This window comes from Taeniopygia guttata, chromosome 5 (assembly GCF_048771995.1).
Source record: "Taeniopygia guttata chromosome 5, bTaeGut7.mat, whole genome shotgun sequence".
Classification (NCBI taxonomy): Eukaryota; Metazoa; Chordata; class Aves; order Passeriformes; family Estrildidae; genus Taeniopygia; species Taeniopygia guttata.
This window is the reverse complement of record NC_133030.1, coordinates 42,591,717-42,614,555: the sequence shown is the minus strand read 5'-3', so window position 1 is coordinate 42,614,555 and position 22,839 is coordinate 42,591,717. Positions and strand designations below refer to the sequence as shown.

Sequence of the window (22,839 nt, the reverse complement as noted above, 5' to 3'; positions counted from 1 at the left end):
TGCTTGCCAGTTGTATGTGTCTCCCTCATTGAAACCATTATTCCCAGGACTTTCTCCCAGCCCACCCAACTCCCCAGTCCCAGTCCTGCCATCATGCCCTGGGCTGCCTCTAGCACCCCTTGTGCACATCAATCAAGCCAAACCAACTGACTAAACCAGCAGAAACCAAGTCATTTTTTGCAGTTGAAGTGGTTTATATGACTCATAGGAGTCAAAGGAGGGAAAGGCAAACAGCAGGAGCTTACAGCCAAGCATGAAGAAACAATGCAGTGGAGATGGAAGGACAAGGCTTTTTCTTCCATCATTCATAAACCATTTACCTCACTTCATAGCCTTGCATCCTGTATTTCCAACCAAAAAAAAAAATCCCTAAAATTTCAGTCAACTGCAGACTCTGAATTCAGAGTGCTTTAGGATGCACTTGGATGAAAAAATAGTGAAGAAATAGAAAGTCAGCACCCTTCCAAATTTCTACATGCTTTAGGGTTTCAGCTCCCACAGACACAAAAGGTGATGTTAGAAACCCTTTGAGTGCATCTGCAACTGAACTCACTGTATCCTGACGTATTCAGCTGCACTTGCATCACACATGCTGCTCTAGTTCTCATGGACTTCTCCACTGATTTTAACCTACACAGCCCTTCAGAATTCAAAGGCTGTCTCCTCAGTACCCGCCCGCCCCTCCTCAGGCTCTGGGGCCAGTAGTTGCAGCTTTACTAGTATATTTACTTATGGCAGACTTGTGAGAGAGTTTCAGATTGTCTTGCCTTGAAAACTTCATTAACTTCGATGTTGCTTTCCAAATGCACAGCCTGCATTAACCTACATGATGCTTTACGCTTAACAACACTGAGCAGATTTGAAATCTGTGGAAAGATAGAAGATCTGGAGTTTACTGACCTTCACACTCCATTACAAAGTCCACCTTTCACTCAAGCTTATGTTTAATGAGATGACATGAAGGGCTTAAGTAATGGGGTATAGTATTCATATGGATATAAACTATCCAAGCAAAGGCCTACTCCTGCCTGTCTTCTTCCTCCTTTATCTTGCCCCTTGTGTCTCACAGCTTTGCCCCTTTGCCCTTGCTCTGACTTCTTCCTGATCCTCCCACCAGGTGACAATTTGAATTTTAAAGCCATTTACATTCCAAAATGTGCATAATCAGATTTTTATCCTGTACTTTTCTGATGTGACTTTTTTATTATGACATCAAGTACTGACCCATAATAAGGATGTAAATGCCCACTTTAATGTCTATTAGCAGTATCTGCAGATGCATATAAAATTATAGTATCATCACATAACTACATATTAACCTCTTGAGCTCCATGACAAACTCTCCAGGGAACACTGCATTCCAATTTTCAATTACCAGCAGTAGTTCAGTGACAAGCAGTAGAAGTTGTACTCATCCATATCCTAAACACTTGAGGTACTTGCAGAATGACAGAGAGTAGACATATTCTAAACAGACCAGCTCTGATGCTTCCAGTCGCCAGTTATTTGTGACAAGCATTTGGGTTCTTCCCAGGAACAAATACACAGTTTCATTTAAGTACACATACACATGGGATGTCACTTACCTGAAATAAATCTGTGGTTTTCAGCAAAGTTGTTTCTGAGTCATACGGTAGTGCACCATCATCACTTTGCCCACAATGACTAGCAGAGAGAAGATAAGGTGTACAGCAACTTACCATATGTCATCTTTTGTGCTTCTGTTAAGCAAACAATGCACTTTCCTCAGAAAATGCCCACTTAGCACAGGTGTGAGGTGTAATGTGTGAGCAAGGAATGATGTGGACTACAGTACTTTACTGCAGTAATATAAGAAAATCATAATCGCAGCTATCTGTCCAGTCTGAAAATGGTATTAATGGAAAATCAAACATTTTGATTTTCATCTTTCAGCTTAATGGAATCTCTTTAAATGAGGAAATGGGTATTCAGCTTGCAAACAGAGCCTGCCAACCCACATCTAAAAAATGAACACAAAAAAGCTTGTAGAGGGAGGTTGTTTATCTTTGTCTTTTTGTTTTCTTTAAAGATGCACTAATTTCTCTAGAAGATGTAAACCAAGAGTCCATGGAGAGAACAGAATGAGACTTAAGATAATAAAGATAATAGTTAATATCATTTTCTCCTTCTATCCTTTTTCCTTTTTTCCAATACAGCTCAGTCAGATGATTGAGTCTGGTTCCAAGGGCATTCTTCCCAAGATACACACTAAGACTTCTGATACTTTAAAATTTTGCTGATTTGGGCAATAGAAGGCAGCCTATCAGTTGTTAAACAACAGTCAGGTTTACTTCACTAGACAATCATTACCCTGTAGTTTAGAGAAAAGAATCAAAAAGACATTACTTGAAATATCACTGCAAGACATGAATCAAAATTCATGTCATCCTATGATGTTCAGGTAAAAGTATATAAAGTGTGATTGTTCCATAGCAAGTTTTCACCTACCTATTGCTCTTTCTTGAGATGTAGTAGACATGTTATTTCACAGCAGATTCTCTATGATACTATGCATTTGGGACTGCTCTTTCAATTCCTTTGAAGTCCAGGAATCATAGTATTTCCAGAGAAAAAACATATTTGGGGAAATTAAAATACTTTTATAAGGAAACTCCAATACAAAGTGAATACATACCAAGTCCTAGCTCAAAAATAAATATATATAAATATATATATATATATAGACACAGATATATATACATCTGGTTACAGATAAAAATACTCAAAAAAGGAAGAAATCCCTTTTCTGACACCCTAAGTTGTCCCTTAGTCCATACACTTTACAATAATGTTAAATCAAATGATTACACAGTTTATTTTTGAGACTCTTAACTTTATCCAGAGCATAGAATGCATGCCTCCAGAGAGGTGAAGGGCAAGAACTGAAGGAGATGAGCATAAATGAGTCAGACCCACTGGCAGAAAGGACAAAGCAGGAGGCTGTCCATGTTCTCATGATGAAAGCAACTGACCATCAGCCCTGGAGAGATGCCTGCCGGCTGCCATCTCTCTCTTAGTTGAGAAGCCACAGAAAGACATCAGCAATGGGGACAGTGTTCCTCACCTCATCAGTAATTGTGGCTGGATGTACAGAAGCTCTGAGCACTTATAGCTGCTAAGGAAGTTTGTAGGAAATGTAATCTGAACCTACAAAAGGGTACAAAGTCAGTCCCTGCAAATTGCCAGTGTCTGTGTATCTCATCCGAGGCCCCTCAAATTGAGATAATTCCTGGGTTTTGCTTCAGTCTCAAATTCCTCACTTACGCAATAACAATGACAATAACATTCAAATGCTCAGTACACAAGTTCATTAACATTCTCAGCCGTCACAGCAGGAAGTACTCCGAAGAAACTAACAAGTATCTCTCCTCTTCAGAGCAGAGTGTGGATGCTGCCCAGTAAATAAAGCTGGAAGTCAGCCTACAGGGGAGAAAAAAAAAAATCGCAAGCCAGCAGCTGTACACTCAGAGAGTCTCAACTGTCCTACACTAAGGCAGGAACCATGTGTGAAAGGGGGCAGATGAACAGACTGAGACACACAACCCCCAAACCCAACAACAAATCATGAAAGTGCCTGACTGCATTGCACTGTACATGCAGAAGGGCACTGATTACAGCAACATGCATCAATTAAATTGCAGCTTTGTCATCAGAGCACAAATTTTCTGGTTTGTTTTATTTGTTACTTGAGGGATGGGTGGGGTTGCTGAAGAAGATTCTTGTTGAAATGTCTAAATACATATGTAAGCAGATAAAGCCCATGGTCTAGACTTGTGCAGCCTATCAGCGTGGGACGAGGGTGAAATGTCACCTTCTCCAGGTAGCTCCGGCATTGAGTGCAGAACAACAGCCACACCTCATGGCCCCCTCTCCCCACCCTGGAATCAATCCTTGCATGTCTAATTCCCTCCTTCCTGTCTCCACAGTATCTGAAAGGACCAGCAAGATTCATGAAAGCTCCCCTTGCTGTTCACTGGATGAGCAAGAAAGAAAACACAGGACTTCTTTCACGCACCATACAACACTCAGCAGTAGGAGTGTCTGGCTCAAAATGGGAACACGTGTTTCCCCATGGTGGAGGGCTAGGTGAGTCCAAGCACTTGCAAATTATTTTGTGAAGCAGGATGAAGAAGAGCCCTAAAGCAACACTGCTGAACCTCTCAGGAAGCTGGTGTCAAAATTACAAGGGAAGCATCATTGTCAGTATTGGCATTAGTTTATCAGAGCTACTGGTCTGCCATCACTGCACCTGCAGGCAGTCTGTGAGCGATGACACTTCTCAGAGGAAGATTTCTTCAATCTTTAGGTACAATTCTCCAGTCTCCAGTAAAATTTTTAGTGTGTTTTGAAAACTCTGTGTGCTACATCTGCCGTATTGTAGCAACTCCTAAGATCTGCTCACATTCTCATATTTAGACACCTCCCACCAAAACTCCCCCACAAAAAATGAATTAAATTAATGTAGTTTACTACTTTGAAACCCTATATTTCATTTAAAAACTAAGTATCTGTTCTTCCTGGGAAATACTCTATGCCAGTGGAGAACAAAATTTGTACTCCAGTTTTGAAATGCCCTTTTATTTACATGTGACAAGTTCTCCATTAACATATAGCAAGAATATTGCTTGCATTCATCTGTAGTTTCAGTTGATTTTTATGAGCTGGAAAAGCACAAATAAAGGTTCATGGTTTGAAAAATATCAAAATTGATAAATGCCATCATAGTCAGCCCTGTTATCAAGCTTACCACCAGTTATTCAAACTGAACTGAGAAAATTCTCAGGATATAAAATTAAGGACATGTAAAAAAGCACCATTCAGCTTTTCCTTTTTAAATAGAAATGAATATAATTATCAGATTAAATGCTTCATTACTCAAAATTTTAAAATTACAAAATTGTATGTAGGTGTAAGACTGAAACAGCTAATTTTTAGACATCTGAAATTTTTGACATTACAAGTAGTTTGCCAGATCTGAGCCCTTCCTATAAGACAAGCTATTGCTCCTTGTTCCAACTACTTATACTTAACAAAAATCAGCATATTTCCAGGGAACATTTCCCAAGTCTCACACATGCAGCTTGTAGAGAGCCCTCCAAATATGGTGTTAAAAACTTGAAGCCATTTCCAAAGGATCTTGATCTTTTTGTTTAAAAACATTTAGTCCACTTGGGATCTAATTTTTACAGTTTATTCATTGGAACCGTTCAGGCAAAGGGATTCCTGTGTTGCTCCTACCACAGATACGCATAGCTATTAATAGTGGGATACAAGCACAGGCAAAAGAAAATTAGAAGTCCTCTGTTCATTTAATCTTTGAAGTCACTGTTATCATGGTAAAAAAGAATTATTCCAATCTATCTTAAAAGGATGTTAGTGTTGGCAAAATGAATTGATATCCATTAAACTATCAATTGAAACTGATCTGCTCACTTAAATGACATCCCATTTGGGACTGGGCAGATCTGAAGCAGTGGCTTAGAAATGAAAGGCTATTTAAGAAACTCTGGAATTGCTTCAAATTCCAAACAGGGTGCATCTCACTTGTCTAGAGACAATGTCCTGACAAACTGGGAAACAAAATCATTACAAAAAAACTCCAAAGAATGGACATGATAAATTACCTCAAATCCTTCACTCAGGTTTGCAATTCAAAGCAAAAAAAGCATAGTAATTCCCTACAGACCTTCAGATTACAGTTTATACTTACAGAAACGGTCAAGGAAGCATGCAGATTAATGGAGAGCCCAATACTGTAAATCTAGACAGATGTCAGCAAAACCTCTCTTCCCCCACTCTCAACTCAGTTCACTTTATATCAGATAAAACACTTCTTTCATATATTGATTTATTTCCAGTTTCTATAATCAGAACAGAGATTCTGCAAGAGCCTCATTCAGAGAATACACATCTTATTTAAAACAGAGGAATACAAGCAGGAATCTTTCTTATTTACATGTTACCCTTAAAATAGAGTACCAAGAACCCAGACTCCAACCCCTATCAAACAGTTAAATCTTATGACCTCATTAAATATTTGGGACATGCACAAGGCAGCTCTTGATAGACTTTGAGTAGACCTTTTTGTGAGCTATCTCTAGGAGAGCCCTCTTTGACAGCAGGAGGAAGCTAAAATGCAACTGATGGTAGCTTTGCTCACTATCTGGTGTTGTCAAAACCTGAGAGAAAATTCAAGGACTTCAGCAGTGCTCAAGGACTCTGGTCAGGCCAGACCAGTCTCAGATCATGGCCCTCTTAGAAATGCCTCCAGCAATGAAATCTCACATGCACCAATCTAGGCAACCTAGGTTTTAGGTCCAAGTTCATTTATATGCCCATCTGCAAGACAAAAGATGCTTTACTACTTAGAATTTCCAATGCCACAAAGGGTTTTCTACCACACAGGCATGACACCTCTGATCTTCTGATAAAGCTAAACAGACTGAGCTCTTAAGTATTGCAAACTATAAAAACGATTGGTACAAAATTGCACTATAATACTGCTAAAGGAAATGCAACAAATATTTGAATTAAAAAAAAAAATCTTACTTTATAGGACCTTGTACATTGAAAAGCAATGGTAAGAACTTTTAAATTCAACTGCCTGAATACCACCTCCTATGGTAGTGTTACAGCATTGTTTGGGCAGCAAAGCCTAGCAGCATATTTGGCTATATGAGTATATGAAGCTTGAATAGCAATATTAGAACACTCTTTGAGGAGTACCATAAGTGACTCTTAACAGTTACTCTGTAACTCTGAAGAATACTTTAAGTATAGACACTAGAACTGAATGCATATGGATGTGGAATACTGGGAATTTTCATGCAGGAGCACAATTAAATGACAAGTTTCACAGTACGATGCTTATGAAAAATGATTTATATGGGTTAGTGGAGTACATGGGACTTGTTGACTGGGCATATAAATACATGTCAAAAAAGCCTCATTGTAAAGAAAGAACAAGACTTTTCAACCTTGCTGAAAAAAAAAGCATGGTAAGAAACAATGTCAAGATGTTGATATTAGGAAAAAATATTCCAAGAGAAGATAGTATTTACTTATAAAAACAGTAATCAATAAGAAAACTGATTACAAACAAAGATATACTAATCCTTACTTGATGTTTTCATCATCAGGATGTGTCCTTGTAAAAATATATTTAAATCCCATTGCAGGATAAATACTACAACCAAAAGTTCAAAAATGTTTTCTCCAGCCTCAAAGAAAGTTTGTACATCTTTCTGAGGCAGGACGCTGGGCTAAGAGAACACTAAAAAAAAGTATCACTCTATTACTGCTTTATCTTTACAGTACCCCTAGGCAGGCAAACCAGGTCACTGGGAGAGACAGACTACCAACACTAGCAGACCTTTGGTCTGACACAGTACAGCATTTTTCATGCTGTTCATACCAGTTCCTTCAGAGTTTACAAGGACAAGAGGGCAGCTTTGCAAAACCCTGATCATCCTCATAAAACTGGCTTCTCTGCTTTAGGACATTGAATACTCTATCTCATAACACACAGGGCTCAGCAATACTTTTCTTGATTATTGTCTGCAAATATATATATATATATATATATATATATATATATATATATATATATATATATATATATATATATATATATATATTGCATCTTTCTCTGATATAACACACTGTACCAGTCCATTTTCCAGTTTCACCAATTTTTTAAGTTGGTACAAGAATTCTCTTTACATAGTATGCCAGTGGGCACATCTTTTCAGCTGACTGGACTCACAGTGACATCCCCATTTGCATGGGAAGGCATTCTAGCCACACTGAAGTTGAGAGTTATGTTGAAAGTTCCTTCTGTCTTTACAATGTAAATCTGTATTATATGTCAGGTGACTGAGGCCCAGCCACCCATGGGTCTCAAGACACTGGTGCCAGTTTAGTCTCCCTGCACTTGCCTGTGGCACTATTCACTCTCAGAAAGAGATGCTTTGGTATAATTAAGCCATTATGTCCTCTGTGCTGAGTTCAAGCCTTGTACTGGGTAAAGTTAATGGCCTAAGATAATCTTGTTTTACTTCCTGTATAGCAAGTGTCCCCTTATGCTTCATGCCTTAAGAAGCATTACTGTAAAGTACTTTTCCTGCATTTGGTGGTACAAAAGGATATTGCAATCACAAAACACAAACTGGAACAGAACACAGGAAACAAAGACACAGAAATGAAGTATCCCAATGAGAACAGAAGTTCTGTTCTTTGACAGTCTCCTAACAGACCATTAAATACATTTTCTGAACAAATGTACCATCCTTCACTTTTGCTTTACTGAAAAATTATCTGGTTACAAACTCAAGACAACAAAGCAAAGTTCTTATCCACTTCACATAATTTCTTTTCAATATCTAGGCACATATACTGCTTTTTGTAGCATCTTCCTTCTTAAGCACAGAAGGGGTTACAATAAAAAAGGCACTCCCTCATGCTTCTTGTTGCCCTTCCTACAGTTTCCCTTCTCATCCTCAGCCCACTAAGCAAATCTCCGCAACATCCACAAAATAACAGCAAGAGCATCTACAGTTTGAAGGACAGCACTAACCTACTCAGTGTCATTATTCAAGAATGATGCTGGCAAGACACACCTCTGAATACCCCAATCACAAAGCTAATCTATCATTCAGTAGCACTAGTCCCAACCTCAAACAAGTTTCTCTCCAGGTCCTGTTTTGCTGCTTTCTCCACTTGTTATGTACCTTAAAATCATAAATCCATCACGTCAGAAACTACATTCTTTTAATTCAGCCTTCTCCAGTACTTACCAAACTTGGCATTAAGGATATAAAGCTATTAGGGAGCATCTAAAGGAGGACTAAGAAGATGGTGCTGCTCCTCAACATATTTAAGAATTCCTTTTTAAAGCATAACCAGCCTTCCTAGATTCCTCTGCCCTTTGGGACTGACTCCCAAGGGATTCTGTCAATCTCCTGAACAGGCCAAAGTCTGCCCACTGGAAGTCCATGATGGAATTTCTGCTGGTGCCCTACCTTACTTCACCCAGTATTGAAAACTCTAACATTTCATGGTCCCTATACCCAAGACAGCCACCAACCACCACATCACTCACTGGACCTGTTTGGTTGGACTTGATGATCCCTGTGGATCCCTTCCAACTCAGGATATTCTATGATTCTATGATTTAAATGACTTGAAATGCCTTTCAGTAGCACCCAGTATGATCTTCTCTAAAATTTTTCTAGGTACTGGGGCTAGATTCGCAGGTCTGTGTTTCTTGGGTCTCACGTCATGCCCTTCTTGTAAACTAGAATAATGCTGAGTAGCTTCTAGTCAGTGTGGGCCTTTCCCAGACTCCCAAAACCTTCGGTAGAGATTGAGAGAGGTCATGCTACAATAACCACTAGCTCCTTCAGTACTCTGGGATTAATCCCACCTGGCCTCATAGACTTACAAACATTCAACTGGTCCCTTACAATCTCCATTACACAAACAAAGTCACTATTCCCACAGTAACAGTCCTCCAAATCAGAAGACAGGGCAGCCCAAGGTATGTCAGTATTATAATGAGACCAAGGCAAAATAAGTACTGAATGCCCCCACTTTGTCTTCACGCCAATTTGTCTGGTGATCATCTACAACAAATATCAGTCCAATGTTTTCCTTAGACCTCTTCTTGCTATTTATGTACTTCAAAAAGCCTTGGTTGTCTGACCTAACACCAGCCAGTTTCAACTCTAATTAAGGTTTGGTCTTTCATATCTTCTCCCTGCATATGTGAACTACAGCACTGTAATTTTTCTGTGAAGCTTAACCTTGCTTCTAGAGATCATACAATCTTTCTCTTTCTGAGAGTCAAGAGGAGTTCTCTGTTAAGCTGCTCATCTGCATGGCTTGTTTGACTTTCAACACAGAGAGATCACCTGCTCTCGTGCTTTTAAAAGGTGATTCCTAAAAACTGACCAGACTAGGAACAGCACACTAATAACTAGCTCACTGAGTTTCCTAAAGTTAGCTCTGTTGAAATTCAGGGTAGAAACCTTGCTGATAGCTTTCTTCATTACATCAAAATTTTTTAAATTACCCATTTCATGATCCTGTGGCAAAGGCAACCACCTACCATCATACCTCTCAAAAGTCCTTCTTTATTAATAAATAACAGATTTAGGAGGGAATCTTTCCTAGTTGGCTGAATACTTGTGACTACAAATTATCTTCAACATACTTCAGGAATTTCCCAGACTTGCTTGTCACAATAGTATGGTATTCCCAGGTCCTGTCTGCGAAGTAGTAGTGCCCCATTAGGCCAAGGAGAAAGACAACTAGAGGGAAGACAAAACTGAAATAAGGCTGGGAAGTCCTGGTGGACAAAAAATGGAATAGGAGTGACCTGCTTATCTTTGAAGCAATAATCACATACTGGACCATCTTTGCAGAAGCTACTAAATCAAGGCATGTTATTACTCCTTTCTACTCAAGTAATCCACGTGGGAAGCAGTATCCTTCACACTGAGGACTGTGTGAGCAGAGTGAGTTCTAAGATATCTGCCTTAGATGAAAAAAAGAGGCAAAACAATGGATTTTATTCATCTAAGAATGCTGTAGATACTAAAACCTGTATCAAGGTACATGGTTATCTGTATCAAGTCTGAAGATACATTTTGATAAATACTCTGGAGTAACAAGATACATGATCCATTTAGCCTGCCTACAACTCAGTAGAATCAAATTTAGTTGAGAATCTGACTGACTTGTAAATGGATTCTAACCTAGAAATAGGAAAGACAGGGCAGTTGCAATAATTGGAGTCTCCTGGAACTTCCACAAAGTTGCCATAGCAGGAAGTATGGCTTGTCAAGACACTCCCACAGTTGCTCTTCAGTACTGCCACGGGTACAATCTGCCTTTAAAGGCAACAAATACTTCCTAGGAGTTAACAACCTAAGTAAGGGCTTAACCAGATAATACTGCTACTGACCTCAATATGGAAATATGATAAATTCTCCTTCCCTACACCCAGAGAAAAATCACACAAAGCACTGCAACCCACCCCTCTACCACCACAATGAGAGAAAGGCTCTTGATTCCTTAACACCTTTCTTGAAAAAGCTTTTAAAGCATCCTGACATCACGGAAGAGAGAAAACTATTTGGACAATACTCAGAATATTCAGAATGTAGCAAGATATATCACAATTGATTTTTAAAAGGGAATACAATGGCTAAAATTGTATGTAAATAAAATAAATTGTATTTACTGTATAAAGCTGAACGGTCAGTAATCTGAGTAAGTCTGTTGAACAGACTCAAATTCAGAGAGGTTGTGGAGGATACTCCATAAGATCAAAACAAGTCAATTTCACAAATCCTCTTTTAGGGAACCACTCATTATCATCAGAGCAGCATGCAGTTTAGATTACAAGGCTTCAAATCCTAAATTTTATCTGCAAATTGTCAGGAGAACATTATCACCTTCCCCATTCACTGTATTAATGAGTACTAGATAGTCAAGCTACTACTCTTCAGGTTTACCTTCTCTTCAGATGTTTTAGATTGCAGGCCTTCCAGTGCTGAAGCTTCCTGTGTTACCCCTTAGGCATCATTGTTCAAAATAGCTACAAATAAGACAAAGCCATGACAACTTTAAAAAAGGAACACTTCTTCCTTTATACATTGTTACAGTTTGTCCTGTAATCCAAATGGACTTCTGTATCCCTTCATTAAGGTAAAAAAAGGTTTCCCTGTTCTAATTACTTCTAAAATGTACCACCCAAATTAAAAAAAGAAAAAAAAAAAGTTTGAGAAGGATTTATAGTGACAGATCTGAGAGTTTGCTTGTGCTGCAAAATATAAATCCAATTTGGATGTCTCCCCAAGAATAAGTAGGTATTAGGGATCAGACACAGTGTGCATGTCCTATAATTACCTGTATTTGTCAATCATGATTTAGCAAATCATTCAGTTTCTGTTTCGTCTATATTATGATCATTTCCCCTTTTAATACACAGCTAATATAAATCATTGCTTCATATTCCCCCAATCAAATCTGTCCCTCAGTCATTTGATTCATAAGAGAACAGAACACTGCAGAATCAGTAAAATCACGCAAATTTTGCTGTCTGCTAAAGAGTACTAGATGCACTGCCACAATCAAAACAGACTTTACAAGTTTAAACAGTCCTGTCTGAAAGCTCCACATGAGGAAAGGAAAAAGTTCTATTCATACAAACAGGACTTAAAGGACTCAAGAAGCTGTGAGGCCACCTTTCCTTGGTACATGCTATACAGGTACATATTCTGAAAACACAATCCAAGATAAGTCCATATATTCTGCAACACAGAAGGTAACAGCAGACCAAGTTGAAGTTCTATGAAGAGAATCTCTTTAGTGTACACTGCAGTATAATGTGCAATCATCTCCAGTCAGTACAGCAGACAATACTTCTGAAAGGAGAGAAAGCATGATACAGGAGTTTGATCTATACCTGTAACATTCTGAACTCAGGTGACACTTTAAATGGCTTTTTTTTGTTCAATGGCATGTCAACTTCAACCAGCATCCTTTAGAAACACAAATGGATATTTTTTAATTTATACATTCAGATATGTATGTTTTGTATAATCTTCTACCATACTGCAACAATATTCAAGGCTCCAGCTTTCTATCCAGGACACCAGCTTGCACGTTTATGTTCAAGTAGTTCTCCCAAATCCTTATCCAGTAGGAGGTTTAGGAATGAACATGCAGTACACAATAAAGACTGAAGACATTCAGAACAAGGGAGAAGGAAAAGGTCAAATGGACAGTGCTGTCAGTGAGCTAATGGCAATTTCTACATAGACAAGCACCATATTTGCTTGCCAGAAGCAACATGATTTGAATCCATCAGCACATGCCCAGAAAACATTCTGCTAATACAAGATTCAGATTTCATGTTTCAATGTGTTGATATTCCCTCTTCATTCCCCAGCCAAGAAATCCTTCTGGTCTGGAAGCAAGCAGAGGGAAACTCCTGCCTCCCTGAATGGCGGTGGGACTTTCACCCTGAAAATGCCAAATACACAAACAAGCAACACGTCCAGTGGGTGAAGAAAGATCTAAAAACCCAGAAGAACCTGTACATGACCTATTACATATGAGCTGGAATCAGGGAAAGAGATGAATTCATAATAAATACAGTGATAGCAGGAAAATTTCTAAAAGCCACTGCAGTCCCAACACTGATTACCTTTTCTTTAAACATAGATTCACAAAGATGATTAGGTGTGTGAGGCACACAGACCAGCCTGGATGATGGCACGCATCATGCACCAATACTGGAGGTACCACTACTGCCAAACAAGATGTTTGGTGCAGACAAACACCAGAATCAAACACTTCCAAAATCAAGCAAGCCTTTACAGTTGCAATGCTTCCTTTTAGCTGTATCCAGGGCTCTTCTCTGGCGGCATTTTAAAAAAGTTACTGGAGGCAGCAATAGTAGATTTCTCAGCCGCTGGTATTTTCCCAGTGCACTCAGAGTTCTGGGATCTCAAGGAGGGTGTTGCTGGTAGCTCTGATTCTGCCGCATCCATGTGGACAGATAAAGTTGCTGGAATATAAAATTGCAGGAAAGGGAACAGAGAAAGACAGTAAGAAAGGGCAATAAAAAAAGTTAGAACAACTGACTTCAAGGCAAACCCCTCATATATATAATTTCATTTATGATTATATTATATATTGAATTTCTAAAGGTTCTCCATCCAAATTCCTCTAAAATAGAGGTTCTTGACAGCATTAACAATTTTGCTTTAATGAGTCACACATTCAAAACTCCAAGTTCCCAGTCCACTATCTAGTTCCCTTAGTCAGAGTTCCTGTTGAAAATCAAAAGTTTTAGCTGTCCCCTATTTAATCAATTCACAGTCATTCTGCTTAAAATAACTTGGACTCCTTGCAAAGACTCAATTAGCTCTCTATTTGAGACTTTCAAAGTCTCTGAAGGTGTGGCAAATTTCAGATTGCTAAGCTCATCTAAAGAGGAAAACATACCTCTCCTCACCCAGTAAAGGCAGTACCATGAACCTCCACATATATTCAACATGGTAAATCAGCATGTTATGACAAGAAACTGCTTGCCAAAGTAGTTGAAATCCATTCTTATTTTCTCAATTTAACCACTGATCCTAAATGGGACAGGCTATAATAGCCAGAGAGATTTGCAGATCCATAGCTCAACCCAACATCAACCCAAATTTCCAGAAGGATTGCCAAAAACCTAGAGATATGAAAGCTCAATCCAATTCTCAGTATCCTGAATCACTCAATCCTCACAAGCAGAACAGGGCCAGCTAAGGAAGAATAATTGTCATAGGAGACTTCAGGGCAAACAGAATTTTTTAAGCAAGTAACTACTTCAATACAAAATACAATTCTTCATTGTAGTCTCACAACAGATAATAGTTGTTTGTATGTTTTAATTACAAGTTGCATCTGCTGCTCTGTAGTGGATGAAGGATAAAGATGCCACAGCAAGCCTCAATTAGAAGACAGATTGCTTTGAAGTTTAAATAAAAAGCTGGTTCAATGCTTGAGGTTCCACATTCAGTAGAACTGGAACCCCAGCAATGCTGCTTCTGTAAATCCAAAACGGTGAGTCACATTCCCATATTGCTACAACTACAACACAGCTGACAAAAGTACCTTGCAATTTTACATCCAGTCCATCATCTTCCTCCATCTGAAAGTCATATGAAACATGAAAAAACCAACAACTAAGTCAGTCCTTAAACTCACAATCACCACCAATACTACACTATGTGCTCCTTGCTAGCAGCCTCCACACACAGGCTCTCCATCTTTCCTCATAAAAAGAGAAAAAGAAAAGGACTGAAGCTGGCTTCTTGTTTCTGGGCATGGCAGAGTGAATAATTAGCAAGAAATAGGAGGGGGAGAGTTCACCAAATTGCTATTACTCATCAGATTGTTCTCTGATAAGCAGTCTCATAGGCTGCTAACTGTCACCTTTTTTACAAGCTAAGTTTGAACACACGGCAAGGCAGACAAAAATTTATTTATGCAGATTTTTACCCCAAAATCACTGTAATAGCTGATTAGGATGACAGTTACCATGTACACTGCTACATACATAGAGGATTGAACCACATAAACATTAAAAACATCAGTGTAAAAATCGGCAGTTGTTCACCATTTATGACACAACCAGCTGTACTTGTGGCCTATTCTGACAAAATGAAGACAGTAGTGACAGTCTTCATCAGATTCCTTTCAAACTAGAGAATAACTTCCATGAGAATAACATTTTATGCAGTAATTCTCATACAAGCTCTACTGTGCCACTGGGGATATGATTCCAAATTTACTGTATTGCAATAGAAAGTAACTAAACACATGGACACTATCCATGCTTTCCAAGGTACAGATCACTGAAATGTCAAAGGACCTTTACCACCACAGACCTTCTTCCTCCCTAGGCGCTGGCTGCTGGTCACTGAGTTGGATGAATCCCTGGTCTAATCCAGAACAGTCAGCCTTAACTTTCTCCAGATTTCCTTATTCTATTGCCAAACTACACCAGCCAGATTTTTGTTCTTGTCATGGGAAGGCCTCATGCTTTAGGGCTCCCACTGTTTGATTGTCTAGTGTGGAAAACATTAATTTTCAGTCTCTGAATATTTGCATAAGTTTGCCCAACTTAAGTCATTTCCTGAAGTGCAAATTAATTCTAAATTTTCTACCCACTTTTTTGTTGTTCTCAACCTCTCAGTTATGGTATTTAGGCCAGTTAGCCTCAAAGAGCAGGATTAAGACCAGAACTTTAATTCTATAGCAATACAATAGAGACCCAAGGCACTTCTACAATAATGCTGCTTTTTGATGTTCATGCAAGGGTCTCTGGGAAAAGATACTTTACCAGAACTCATAAATACTCACAGTCATGAAAGTACGTGAGAAGACATAGAATAAATTTAGTTGTTTGGTTCCCAAATAAATATTATCTCTAGCTGCCTTTTCTTATTCCTGCACTGAGGAGGGATACAGCATCCCCATCTCATCTGCCTTTTATTAGCATCTTCTGATTTCAGCCAAATTCAACTCAAAACTTTCTGTGGATGGTGGAAGAGTGAGGCGACGGGAAGATTTGTAGCTGCATGTTTAAGAAAGAAGCTAAATTCATCACAATGACAGGGGATAGTGTTGGCAGAGATTTGAGCTATTTATTCTTTTAGGAAAATCCTATAAAGAATGACACGAGGAAGCCTCTATCTGCAGTCTTGTTCATCACACTGGTGAGGAGTCCGATAACAGATGTATGCAGTAGCGTGATTTAGTGCCGGGAGCTGGCCCCTGATGTGTATTAATACAGCGGCAAAGCGGAACGAGCCCCTCTTCATCACTCATCTCTATAAAAGAGGTGGAATCCGAGATGGCCCGATGTTCGGAAGAGCAAGCCCATTTGTTCTGCTGACTGATGAAGCCAGCTCAGGCTGTGTCCTTCACCTCCACGGGGCACTCAGGTTGCAAAAAAGGAGATCACTGAAGCAGGACCTGGTCAACAAGTGAGACGAGAGCAGTTGGACTCAGCGAAGGAGGTATTTAAAGGTGAAGAAATCCAGCACTCTGTGTCTGCATGACAGGCACGGGCCTGTATTCTGATTTACCTGTGCTTCACCTTTTGCAAAAGTAAAATACCACAAACACAAAAAGCCTCAGAAGTGAAAAAACAGAGACTGCCACAACTCCTCAGGCACATGGAAACCCCAGTATATGGTATTTATATGGGGGTGAGTAGATGCATGGCAAGGGAGAAAAATCTTAATTTCATCAATATCCAGCAAACGTAAGCGTGTCCAATTAATTCTACATTGCAGAATAATACTAAGTATCTTTTTAGGCATCAGTAATTCCATAGTAAAATCTCCTTTGACGGAAATAACATCAAATTCCCAAAGTTTCCAAGTTACATGTCGAGGTTGTGCTTCAGCTGTAATTGGGAGTCTATAGTAGAACATTATTTAGGACACGACTTCAGTTACCCAATCATAAAAGTTTTCTTTCCACAAGTAAGTACTACAGCAAGCCCTGCCCACAGCTGTTCACTTGGCTGATGATATTTCTAAATAGGATCTCAGGAAGAGATCTTTACCATTTCAGACCATTAAAGACTTTGCAGACCTTGTCTCTTGATGATCAGCATAAGCATGCTGCCCATACTCTACTAACTACATTTCTTCCTTATTTTGTAATATATAATAATCCTCTCTCCCTCTTCTATAGTTAAGAAAGCTTTCCAAACCCATGTGCTATTTCCAGAGCTAAGTTCCAATCCAGATGCACTCTCAACTCTTCAAAAAGTGTTTAGTACACAATTTGCCTAATCAGGCAAGTACAACTTAAATAGCACTTTGCAACATATAAGCATGGAAACAGAAGCTCTCCTTATAGAAAGGGACCAGCAATCCAATACATAATACATTCTGAGTAATAAATAAATGGACAAGTGACAGGGGAAAGTGAGACATGAGCATTCATACGAAGAAAATCTAGTATTCCAGTGCTAAGATTCTGTGGTTTCAGATACTATCCCTTTTACTACAGAAGTTCAAATATCCCAAAATGGAATACTCAAAAGCCAGGAAAGAATAACCTAAATAAATAATCAATAATAGATTAGACTTTTGCTGAACAACAGATTATTAATGTTCTTTTCTCTTCTTTTTTTTAGTACGGAACCTTTCTGACAGTTTGCAATCCAGATCAGTGGCCTGGAGAGAAAGCTCAGCTTTCTTCCCTACTTCATTATTCTGTCTATCCACCAGCCCAAGGAAGAAACACAACTTCCTCCTATTAATCATCAGTTTATTTGGTCTTCCCCACTGTTTTCATATCTCCATTTTTTCCATCATCTTACCCACCACCTTGTTACTGGATTACAAGAACAGTTATTAATAAACTAGTTGGAAGAACATGTATCAGTGGATAGTCGCAAGGTAGCGTAAGGTGAAGGGACAGAAAGAAGCATCCTAAAACACACCATGTTCACCAGATTAAAGCTTTTTCATATTCTGATGACTAATTAATGATTTTTCACAAATCTGCCATCTGAAAATAGACCAGCCATTTAATGACTACATCCCCATAACAAGAAAAAACTATTTTCATCCAAAAGTGTAAGACAATCTGCAAGGGATAAGTAGTTTCACCCAGTGATTATACAAAAATTGCCAGATTTTTGTTCCTGTTAAAGTGTCTACAAACACCCTGATAAAGGTATCAGAGCCACCAGCTAATGCCAGCCCAACACTGAAGGAACACACTGTGCATACTGATCAACTGCCTATTATCATTAACTGCATAATTTAGGACAGTGGAAATAATACCTTATGAAGAAGCAGGTAACTATTCACAGTAAGTTGAAGCACTGCAAATTATATTAACTGAACATTGCTACATTGCCAAAGAATTATTTAGTAGGCAGCTTTTGATGCTATGCACAAACACTATATGCCCTCTCACACATTTCATTAGTTTCCAACCACAGTAACACTACCTTTGCCTAAGGTGCTTTGCTCAAAAGGGGCAAGACTATAAAAATGCTGGCAGGTTACCTGATGTTGGGCTAGATATGGAGGCTGCAGCTGGCTTTCGTTTCCTCTTGATGTCCCTTGAACATGGTGGTCCCAGGTGGACATTTGCTTGCCTATGGAGAAGATAAATTAAACTCAGTTCCAATATCACATTTCTGTAAGACTGACCAGTCACCTCCAGCTCCTACTTTCCCAAAGTAAGTAGCACAACCCAAAAGTTTCTCAGGGAGTTTTGCTCATATTCTTTGGCAATATTCCTATTTCCTTTAACAGCTCACACAAAAACTATTCAGAAGAATAACTCTTTCTTAACCTTTAAAGCCTTTTACCTTCTGGTTTTGTATTAACTCCAAACTAACTCCTTGCATACATAAAGATGTAATCAAGCAGTGATATGACATGTGTCCTACCATTACTTCTATGCAAGAATAACAAATGTGTGCAAGATTGCTCTTTATGTAAACTGTGTGATATTTTCTCCTTAGTCAGAGATTATTTTGCAATCTATTTGGTACTGTAGAGTCATCTTAGAATGTACCTATAATGACAAATGCCAGTGCATGTTGTTTCCATTACAATAGTAAGTTTGTAAAGTTAGGAATGCAAAACTGTCTCATGCATTTTTAAAATTCTTACTTCCTTATTAAAGTGCTGTGCAAACAGTTGAATCTGAGTTATGGCAGCCTTGTTGCACCTCTAAACTGGCTGAACAGCATGATCTGTCCTGTTAATATCAACGGTTAAGTCTGAAGCCTACTAATGGCTGTTTCAGTTTAATCATTTGTCAGTTAAGAAGTAGCCATTTGCCAATGAAGAAGAAATCTGTACTGTTGGAACTGACTTGAGTTGAGAACTCCTCCAAATCATATAGCTGTAGAAAGCAGAAAAGTTTAATTCAGAAATAATAGTCTTTGTAGCAGACCAGAGAACTTCCTCAAATGCTGTCCGTAATGAATATAAATGCATAATTTAGCAATGATATTGGGTTCAAATCCCTTCTTTGTCTAATATAACAGACTTCTGTTGGCAAGTTTCTTGGTCTCTCTTATAATCAGATCTGATGTGCAGTATCAGATCTGAAATGCAGTACAGTGCAAATAAAATCAGTTAAAGACTGTGAAGAGCTTACATGATGTAAAATTCGTAACCCTATAAGTTTCGATGATTAAGTGCTGAAAAGCTTCAGTGCCTTCAAAGCTTGTTACTTTGACTTTTTTTTTAAAATCCTGGAAGTTTAACAAACACTTTTATCATGTACTAAAGACTTTGAAATATAACAAAAAGAAAACTTCTTGGGTTTTAATTTCCATGACAAAAATCTATTAAAAAAATCAAACCCATATATTTACAGTACATATTATTTTAGATGCTGTCTTTATGCAAAACCAAATTGTGTTATTGTGTCTATATAGAACAGTGCAGGGATCACAAAGAAATTCCTATACTAGTCCAGTCTATAAATTGTTTGAATGCTGCTGGGTCGATCTACTTACCTGAAAAAAAAAGTGCAACCACAAAAAAAAGGAAATACTTACTGTTCCATCTTCTCAACTAAAATTCAAAAGTTCTACAAGAAGTCTATAAATCTGTCCTCTAAATCTGACATTGAAGAATAGTTTCAAAAAATTTTAAATAGTGCTATGTTTCACAGATAGCCAGTTTTTCAAATCTGGGAGCACATATTAATACAACCAGTCAAAGAACTCTCCTGAGGGGATTGAGTGTACTCTCAGTAAACTCACCAAGACCAAGTGCTGGATCCTTCACTTTGGCCACAGCCCCATTTATCACTGCAGGCTGGGGAAAAGGTGATTGGAAAATGGCCCAGAGGAAACGGGCCTGGGGGTGCTGATCAACAGTGGCTGAACATGAGCCAGTGTGTGCCCAGGTGGCCAAGGCCAGTGGCATCATGGCTTGGATCAAGAATATTGTGGCCAGTTGAACCTGGGAAGATATCACTCCCCTTTATTCAGTGAGGCCACACCTCAAGTCCTATGTCCAGTTTTGGGCCCCTCACTACAAGAAAGACATTGAGGTGCTGGAGCATGTCCAGAGAAGGGTAATGGAGATGGTGAAGGGTCCAGAGCACAAGCCCTGTGAAGAGCAACTGAGGAAGCTGGGGTTGTTTAGCCTGAGGGAAAGAAAGCTCAGGGAAGATTATATTGCTTTCGACAACTACCTAAAAGGAGGTGTAGCCAGGTGGGGGTCAGTCTTTTCTCCCAGTCAATTGGCAGAAGAATGAGAAGACATAGCCTCATGCTGCACCAGGGGAGGTTCAGGTTAGATATCAGGAGGACTTTCTTCAAAGAAAAGGGCTGTCAAACATTGGAATGAACTGCCCAGGCAGGTGGTTAGAGAAACCATCCCTAGAGGTAAAAAGCTTTCAAAAATACTAGCACATCTACAGAATGCACATTCAAATCTCATGTTTGTAAGCAACTTTGTGGATGCTAAAAACTGCTTTTGTACATTACTATAATAGTGCCTATAGTGTTGTAACATAGCTATAACCATGTATTCTGAAACATCTAAACACACACAGCCTGAATAAAATATTCAGTTTTTTATTTTGCATCAGTGACACAGTATTAGATTACTAACTGCAAGACTACATAATTGTATATAATAATCCAATTAATTTTAAATAATATAACAACAAAAATTATTTTTTAAATGTTCCCTTTTTAATTTTAAGAACTTACACCAACATTAGCCAGTTGATCCTTGGTGGAGAGTCACTATGCACTATCATTTCCAAGAGACTTTATGCAATTTTTCCCAGCTCACAAATGTTACAGCTAGATTTTGCATAAAAGCTCCTGGCTCTCAGCTACATACTCAAACAACTACCCTTACCTGATGATTATAAAAAGGGTAAAAAAAAAAAGAAAGATGAAAACAGAAGAATTTCAGAATCCCTTCTTGTAGTAAAAGTCAAGGCAAATCATAGTTCAGTTGAAGACTACTAGCAAGAATGCTGTATCTAGTAGACCTGCCTCTAAGATACAAAGGCTCAGAGGTCATAAATTGTCTCTGTAACATGTTTTTCTTCCAGATTTATCCCTTATTGATCACCACACTTCAGTTAGTAAATCAGGAACCTATTGATTATTCACTGGCTCTGACTGACCCAGTGGTAAAAGTGTCATTTCAAGTGGCTGGTGCACTTTACAGGCACCATAAATCTGCAGGGAATCTCCAGGTGGTAAGTACCTTGGGAGAGAGAAGAGCGAAGACTGCATTCAGGGATGAGAGTCCTCATTAAAGCCTGGACAGAAAGGATGTCTGAGGTATAACTATGAAAAATTGAGATTTTTTTGGTAGATAGCACACTTTTCAGTGTAAATTTCTAATCACTAGCTTCCATGAAGGTCTATTTCAGTGAAATAATAGAACTAGTGAATCCCAATTTAACAGCAGACTCCTATAGACTCCTACAAACACTATCACTAGGAAAATCAAGTCATGGATATGCACAGTACCCAACATAGCAATGGATAGGCTGAATTATAAAACGTAAAAATATCACAAGTTGCAATGATGAATTAGTTCTCCTTCCAAAGCGAAATTTTAACAACTCTTCTGAACAGTTAAAAAATACTCTAAAGTAGACTAGAACAAGGAAGGCTGACAGAAAATGCATTTGTGCATTGTCACAGCCCTTTCTGTGAAGAAGTTTGAGAACAGAACTTTGTGAGATGAAAGATCTGGACCTAAATTTACAAACTAGAATAGGACTGACACTGTCCTTACTAGCCTTCAATCCCTTCTGCTAGCCCTCCATGCTTTCTTTAATTTTGCATAAACAGTAATGAGAAGATAATTCCCTGGTTTCTTTTGGACTACGATAGGTTTATCATGAGAAAAAAAAAACAAAGTTGCAGTGCTTAGTTACAGGTGGATCTGCCAGGTGGCCAGAGACTAACATGAAATGTAGTTTACAATCTAGAGATGACTGAAATTCTAACCCTGGAAGAGAAAAAGCAGAACACACTTGGAGAAACATATCAGGATCAAAAATGTGACTGTTTTGTTGGCTGCAATATATTCAATTCACACAGCAGACACTGCCAGGAGTTAGTGAGTGAAAAATTACACATGTGTAGGAAAAATGGCTTTCAACAATATGAAAAGTCTATAGTGTTTTTTTGACAGTGATAATATTTTTGTAATGACAATCTAAAGGAATTATTCAGGAAATACTTTGTGTCTTTTGTTTTTAAATAGTACTTATGGCACCCAA

At 38.6% G+C, this 22,839-nt stretch overlaps 1 protein-coding gene across 10 annotated transcripts in view; it reads right to left on the bottom strand.

Annotated features, from left to right (window-relative positions):
• Positions 1-1,230: 1,230 nt before the first annotated feature.
• The window catches only part of GPATCH2L (G-patch domain containing 2 like), a 43,911-nt gene continuing 22,302 nt past the window's right edge, over positions 1,231-22,839 (bottom strand). For 8 of the 10 annotated variants that reach the window (XM_030274737.4, XM_030274736.4, XM_030274727.4 and 5 more), the window contains 2 exons: positions 18,618-18,709; positions 1,231-13,600 (listed from right to left, as the gene is read on the bottom strand). In XM_030274737.4, the coding sequence (XP_030130597.4) occupies positions 13,428-13,600; positions 18,618-18,709 (265 nt within the window). In that variant the 3' untranslated portion in view covers positions 1,231-13,427. Of the gene's footprint in view, positions 13,601-16,376; positions 16,558-18,617; positions 18,710-22,839 lie in introns of those variants that run through there. The other 2 variants (XR_012056427.1, XM_030274732.4) reach the window with 2 other exon arrangements.